The sequence below is a fragment of the Rhinichthys klamathensis genome, unplaced genomic scaffold, assembly GCF_029890125.1.
Source record: "Rhinichthys klamathensis goyatoka isolate OS25496 unplaced genomic scaffold, OSU_Roscu_1.1 h1tg000271l_1, whole genome shotgun sequence".
NCBI lineage: Eukaryota > Metazoa > Chordata > Actinopteri > Cypriniformes > Leuciscidae > Rhinichthys > Rhinichthys klamathensis.
In genome coordinates this window covers 18,957-26,271 of record NW_026606791.1, presented here as the reverse complement: position 1 = coordinate 26,271, position 7,315 = coordinate 18,957, and the positions used below count along the sequence as shown (strand labels likewise).

General features: G+C 37.5%; 1 protein-coding gene across 1 annotated transcript; it reads right to left on the bottom strand.

The window, feature by feature from the left end:
* Positions 1-511: 511 nt before the first annotated feature.
* On the bottom strand, positions 512-7,034 carry ciarta (circadian associated repressor of transcription a). The gene is made up of 6 exons (XM_056268306.1): positions 6,895-7,034; positions 4,333-4,676; positions 3,208-3,283; positions 2,656-2,734; positions 2,396-2,555; positions 512-1,434 (listed from the first exon to the last, which is right to left on the bottom strand). Exons 2-6 carry the CDS (start codon positions 4,672-4,674, stop codon positions 961-963), a joined length of 1,131 nt encoding a protein of 376 aa, XP_056124281.1. The 5' UTR covers positions 4,675-4,676; positions 6,895-7,034; the 3' UTR covers positions 512-960.
* Between the last annotated feature and the right edge of the window lie 281 nt (positions 7,035-7,315).

Below are 7,315 nucleotides of genomic sequence, written 5' to 3'. Positions count from 1 at the left end.
AAAAAGCTAAATAAAAGTCTTATCTTCCTCAGTGTGATCTTTACAGTGTGGGACACTCCACATACTCGTAATTAACTTGAACATAATGTTTTAGAGAATGGTTAATAATTACAATGCTGATTTTCGAAACAAATTTTAAATGGAAAAGGACTTTTTTAGGTGAGTAGAAGGGAACAACTGTGCAATATTCTAAAACAAAAACCTAGATTTCTGTGACAAAATGAACTATTACAAAATGGAAGCAGAACAACATAAATGTGCAAACTGTGTTTGGCAAGAAAATATTCAATAAATGACCATTTGCTTTCCAGATTATAGAATAACACTTCATGATGCATCCCATCAGTTGTTTGGCTCTCTGTATCTTAATAAACATACAACATTGAGCTATGAAAATGGCCCACGGCCCACATGTACGGACTCTCAAGGGTCATTTTAAGGCTGCATATAAGATCACAGAATGTTCAAGTAAAGAAGTAATAAATAAAACTGCCTCCCATACTGCAAATCTATTCCATTCGTTGCTCAAAGTGGTTTTCAATTCAAGTCAAAGGACATTAAGGTAGATTTTGTTTGGATGTTTTATCAGACTATTCTTCTAGCTTCCTGGTGCCATGTTCATAAATATTGTTGGAAGCCTGTGTTATCATGAAAGGCAGTGCAGTAGAGTGTTTGATAGCTGTGCATGTTTCACCGGTTGACCATATGGCTCAAGCACGTATTTTAAGACACATCTCTGACCTCTTAGGACTTAAGAAATGTAGAATCTATAATCTTATAAAAACAAATCTTATGCCACACTGTACATATGATAACTTCTGTGTTGTACATATATGTGGCAGAATGTAAAGTCCAAGGAACTGAAAAACACTTTTCACTTTGTGAAAAACAATGATTTCCCAATTTCAACAGGATGGGAAAAAAATGGCCATTCCTTTAAATGCGAGAAACTTCAAAACATTATGTGTTTAACATCTCTGTGCAATGATGTTTACAATTAACCTGTTTTTCTGGCCCCTCTCCTTTTACAGATTCGCCCACATCTTTCCCACTTATCATCAAGTCTGCTGGTGGGTCAGAAGTAGGAGTCGTGGAGGACACTGACCAATCCTGCATAAACAAGATGCTGCCTTCTGTGGCTGATGGTGGTATTACAAGCGGAGGCGGTCTTCCTTTTGCAGTCACAGGGGTTTCGTTTAAGGAGTTTGTCTTTTGCTGAACTTGAAGATGGCTGTTTTTGATGTGTTTGGATTCAGATGTCATTTTATTTTGATTAGTACAGATTGCACTGTCTTCAAGTTCGCTAAATCTGGTTTCAGAGTTGCTGATCCATGAGCTAGTATCGCTGGGGCTTGGTGCTCGATCGTCCTGTAGAATACGTTTGCTGCTTGAGGAACCTTGCGAGTCAGAGTCTGACCAACTTAATCTGCGTTTCTGTAAGAAAAAGGGTTTTGATGAGGAATTAAACCATTCAAGATTGTTGTAGATTGTAAAGGCCCTGATATACCCTGATAACACAATGGCTTTATATGATGAAAAGATTTAATTTAGGCTTTTATTCACATACATTGCTCAGCGAGCATAAACAGAAGCTCAAACGAACATCCTTGAAACGTGAGAATAAACCTCATTGGTTCTTGTGGAAGCTCAAACGTGATGTGTAACAAGAGAATAAACCTCATTGGTTCTTGTGGAAGCTCAAACGTGATGTGTAACAAGAGAATAAACCTCATTGGTTCTTGTGGAAGCTCAAACGTGATGTGTAACAAGAGAATAAACCTCATTGGTTCTTGTGGAAGCTCAAACGTGATGTGTAACAAGAGAATAAACCTCATTGGTTCTTGTGGAAGCTCAAACGTGATGTGTAACAAGAGAATAAACCTCATTGGTTCTTGTGGAAGCTCAAACGTGATGTGTAACAAGAGAATAAACCTCATTGGTTCTTGCACGTCACGCGAACATGCTTGAGCTTCCGTCTACCACAACTGATGTGTGAGTTGATGAATGTTTATATGTAATTAAAAGCCTAAATTCAAACTGTTCATCATATAAAGCGATCGTGCCTCCTCAGAAAATTTGGACTAAATCACTCAATTCATATATAGATTAGTTTTACGATCTCTTAATGAACTTTTTGAAGGGTCAAAGAGTCAGTTGCGTAGCTGTCAATGGAGGGACAGAACGCTCTCAGATTTCATTAAAAGATCTTCATTCCGAAGATGAACTTACGGAAGGAAGTCTTACGGGTTTGGAGCGACATGAGAGAGTAAATAATGATAAAAGTTACATTTTTGGGTGAACTATCCTTTTAAGTGGAAAAACGTTTTGAACCGAGAAGAAACTTGTTGCTTGTCTCATACGGTTTGTTTGTTTCAAAGCACTTCTATCCGCTTACCTTTACAGGAATATGTAACTGGTCCTGATTCCAGCGTGGAGGCAGACTAGCCATACAATTTTGGAATGAAGGGGTGCCATCGCGATGCTGAGGCCTCACCTGAGGGAACCAAGCCTTTAACATCATCTCCAGCTGCAGAATAGTCCCCATATACTTCTCCCTATGGAGGTATAGAAGAAAAATAAGATTTAATAAAAGGCGTTATATGTATTCAATCTGATGCAGAGAAATGCATTGTTCAATAGAATGAAATAAAATACCCAAGGTCAGGTTTTTGTAGAACACCCACAATCCTTCGCAGTCTATCCATGGCAACACTCTGCTGAAATGTGCTCAAACCTGCCAAAAAGAAACAAATTAATAAATAAAATAGATACAAAATTACATAAGGTGTGGACATACACTACCATTCACATGTTTGGGGTTGGATTTTTTTATATATATATATTTTTGAAATAATTATCTTATGCTCATCAAGGCTGTGTTTATTTGAAATCAAAACTTTAGTAAAAACTGTAATAGAAAACAAATATTTTAAGTTATAAAATGTTATTATATTTTCAATATTTTAATTACACTTTAAAATAGAATTTATTCCTGTGATGATCAAGCTGAATTTTCTTTGATGAATGGAAAATGTTAAAGAACAGCATTTATTTGAAATAGAAATCGTTTGTAACATTATAAATGTTTACTGTCATTTGTATCAATTCAATGCAATCTTAATGAATAAAAGTATTCTTTTTTTTTTTTAAATATTATTGGCCCCATTTTTGAAAGGTAGTGTATATAGAATTTATTCACTGCATTACCTTTTTCATATCGACCCCTTTTCAACCCATTCAACAGCTCCAACAGAGGCCTGATGTACCCATGCAGCTCTGAACACTGTAAAAGAAATTATATTAAAACTTGCATTTACCAATAAAATCATCATAGAAACATTTAAAGCGCATGTATTGGTCTTGGAGGCTTAAGCAATTTTAAAGGAATGGGCTGCCTTAAGACTTCAAGAGAGGAAGAAGAAGAACACTAACGGATCCAGTAAGTGCCTACGCTGCACCTTCAGTGCTTGGCCCCTAAAGATGACTCATTCTGAATTTCCAAAGCTTTGTGTTATTAAAAAGTTGCACACAGATCAATGTATCAACATGACCACCCACAACTGTAAGTCAATGATACCACTAGGTGATCAGATCTGATTTGTTCATGTAACATTTTCAGCACATATTGGTTTGTGTTTCTCCGTCACAATGGGATGCAAGGACTTTGCAAAGAGGCTTATATAGAAGGATGGCCCAGTTACCAAACTATATTTGACATGACAGCCACTCACAAGCTGATGTGTGAGAGAATGTGCTTATTAATGGTGTGCATTTCACATTTGAAAGGGGCGCTTAAAGGTACAGCGGCCTAAAATGTACGGTTTACATGTAAGGCTCAGAGAAATGGTCATACAAAACTACTTGACTGAAATAAGTGGATCTCAGGAGAAAAAATTAATTAAAAACAATGAATAATAATAAAAAAAACGTACATGACCTATTTAAACCTGTTTTAATCTTATTTTGCTTTTTTACATTTTAAACTTTCTTTCGTGTGTAATGTTGCCGTTTGAGCATGAAAAAGGTCAGAGTTACAAAGCACAGTCACTCCAAAGGAAGTGATGACTATATCAGTATATATACTGTATCTATATCTCAGTAAGCACCGTTTCTGAACTCCCTGAAACGCCTCAATTGTAGTCTTAAGTTTTTTTCCGGGTAACGTACACATCACAATATTCCTTATTTAAATAATTCTTGCCCAAGGCATACTCAAAAAAAAGTCATTAGTCGTTCGCTGACGTAATGCAAACGTAGGCTGACACCAATTCAAAATACAAGAGAAGCAGAATGCATGAAAATATCACAGGGTAAAGAGATTTTCAGACTTACTTTGCGTGCAAACCTCAGGTCTCCCTCTGTGGGAATCCTTTCGTATGGCGCTGGGTTCTGACTGTTGTAAGCTGGAGATGGCGAGAAACATCCAGTTTGACCAATTTCAACTCTACCACTCCTCTGGTTCACAAAGGTGAGAGTCGGTTTGGAATTTTGAGAGCTCCCATTGGCCAAGGAGAATAGCTTTGGATCAGGCGCAACTCCTCCAGCTTTAATCTCAGAGGTGAAGACCTCAGATTCGTCCTCCGTCTGGTCACTCTCACTGTACAGGAGAGAACTGGGGGTCGAGGAGAGGGAATATTGCATTTGCCATTTGGAAGGACTTCCCGGTGACAGCATCACTGAAATGTGAGAAAACAGATATGTGTGAGGTGGCAGATTGTTTAAAGCTGAAGAGCGATGTGTCCTGAAATGAACTGAACTGATGGCAGCAAGTGATTTCTCTCAAGGGAACATGGCAGCTGAAAATTATGAGGAATGTGAAATACAGCTGAGAGAATGTTAACAAAAAGCACAACAATAGGGGAAGGGGCCGGTTGACGGAACTGAACTGGTCAGTCCTTGTTAAAACTGCTAGAATGACTTAGAGCATAGGTCTTCAACCCTGCTCCTGGAGGCGCACTCTCCTGCAGCGTTTTACTCCAACCCTAATCAAACACACCTGAACCAGCTAGTCAAGCTCTTCAGGATCGCTTGAAAATCACAGACTGAAGCAGGTTTGATATAAACTCTGCAGGGCAGGAGTAGGATTGAAGACCTCTGACTTAGAGGATTGACTACAATAGTTTAAAAATGACTAAATTACCATTAAACTACTTAGCAAAAGTTTGTAGTAGTTAATATTTTTGAAAGTGTCTTATTGCAAAAATATTTCTTATTTTTATTAATGTTGAAAATAGCGGAAACATTTTATATCCTTTTACAAGGATCCTTTTCCTTATCCTGATACAATTTTTCAGGATTCTTTGATGAATAGAAAATTTAAAAGAAAATAATTTATGAGTGAGTGAGTGAGTGAGTGGGTGGAGTGAATGGAATGTGTGTGTGAGAGAGGGAGTGAGTGAGTGGAATGTGTGGTGTGAGTGTGTGTGTGTGTGTGTGGCCTGGTAAACCCTACATTATAGTTTTACCCTACAAACCCCACAAAGATGGTAATATCCGAAATCCTTGTCAGGACATTTTTGGTCCCCATGAGGAAAACAGCTTATAAATCATACTAAGTGATGTTTTTGGAAAATGTAAAAATGCAGAACGTTGTCTGTGATGCCAGTTTTATGGGTAGGGTTAATGTAGGGGGATAGAATATACAGTTTGTTCAGTATAAAAATGATTATGTCAATGGAAAGTCCCCATAAAACATGAAAACACAATGTGTGTGTGTGTGTGTCTACAGTACAGTACAGTACATAAAAACATGTATATGTTGGCTTGACTGGACTTGAAGAAAATAAACCTTATTGTTGAGGTGACAGACAAAAATTTTTGTAAGTCAAGAAACAAGAGAGGTGCTAGCACCAAACAAACAATTGGGAACAGACAGTGTGGATAAAAAAACGAACGCAGGAACACAGGATACAGTCCAAAACAGAAAGAGAGAGATCACGGAGATTCCACAATTATCCTGTTTAAAAATCACACTATCCATGAAGAACAGCACGCCATGTTCCTTTCACTAGGTCAAAGGCCACAATACCACATATGGTCTGTATCTTGAGAAGAAAAAAAACATAGGAGTTTTGAAAAGCACATGAATATGCTATGTGCATGCCTATAATGCCTATACCTTACAATGTTGTTTAGATGGACAGCTATAAATACAGTGTAGGGTTTCAGAATTGACCGAGTTGAAGAAAACACTCTTGAGGGCATGTGGCTCATAAAAAATAAACAGCTAGGCGGTGCCATTATGACAAATTAACTTTCACCAGATGGACTGCTTGGTGATTTAAAAAAGATCGATATAGAAGAAGAAAGACATTATAGTCGTTTTGGATAAAAGCTTTTGCAATATGAATAAATGTAACATGTAAACATTAAACATTTAAAGAACACTATTATTTATGCTGAGTTGACTAACGTTAAGCTCTTGGAACGCATGTGGGGTGTGACGCATAACAATCCATACAAATGTTAGCTTTTAAGCCAATATAAATAGACATATTGAAATTGGATTTTTTTTTCTTTATATTGAATAAATTAAATATTCTTCACATAAACATGAAAATCATTTAAAAAGTAATAATAAAACATCCACCACATGTGGGGGGAAAACAACAGAAAATATCACCGAGAACTTGATCAAATGTATATGTTAACCAGTTTCAGGTTGTAATGAATACGTAATTTCCTACTTTTCAAATTATTTTAAAATGCAATTATAACATGATGACAGTCTGCATAAACTGGCAAAACAAAGGGATAATGCACCTCAACATGGTGTAAACACACATCAAGCGAGATGGCAAACACGTGTACCATTTCTGGAATATAACGGAGATATTTATTAACATTTTTTAGATGTAAAAATTCTTATTATTAATAAATTCGTAAAACCCTTACCTTAATACTGGGTCGTTTCTGGGTCGGTACCACAACAACCTAGCGCCACTGACACAACTTGACCTGTTGTACGTACGCCTAAAAGTAGTTTCATAAAATCTATTGCTTAATAAGATTTTGTGTCGACGTCTTCGTCGTTCGCAGTAGTCTAACGTTATTGTCCTCCTGAGAGATTGTTCTATCCTCTTCCTTTCTCCACTCACGTGACGTCACGTCACTCTACAGCGAGGGACAACATGTGAATCGCATTCGCTACACGTGCTGGACAAAAGCCAAGGCAGACTGCGCTCCCATTGGCTGAGAGATCAGAGACGAGTCGCTGATTGGACAGAAAGTAGAACCAATCCATAAGTATCCGAGTCGGGATTGGTCGGCCTCACATGTTTGCACACCCCCCTCTCCGCACGTGGCATTAGAGTGG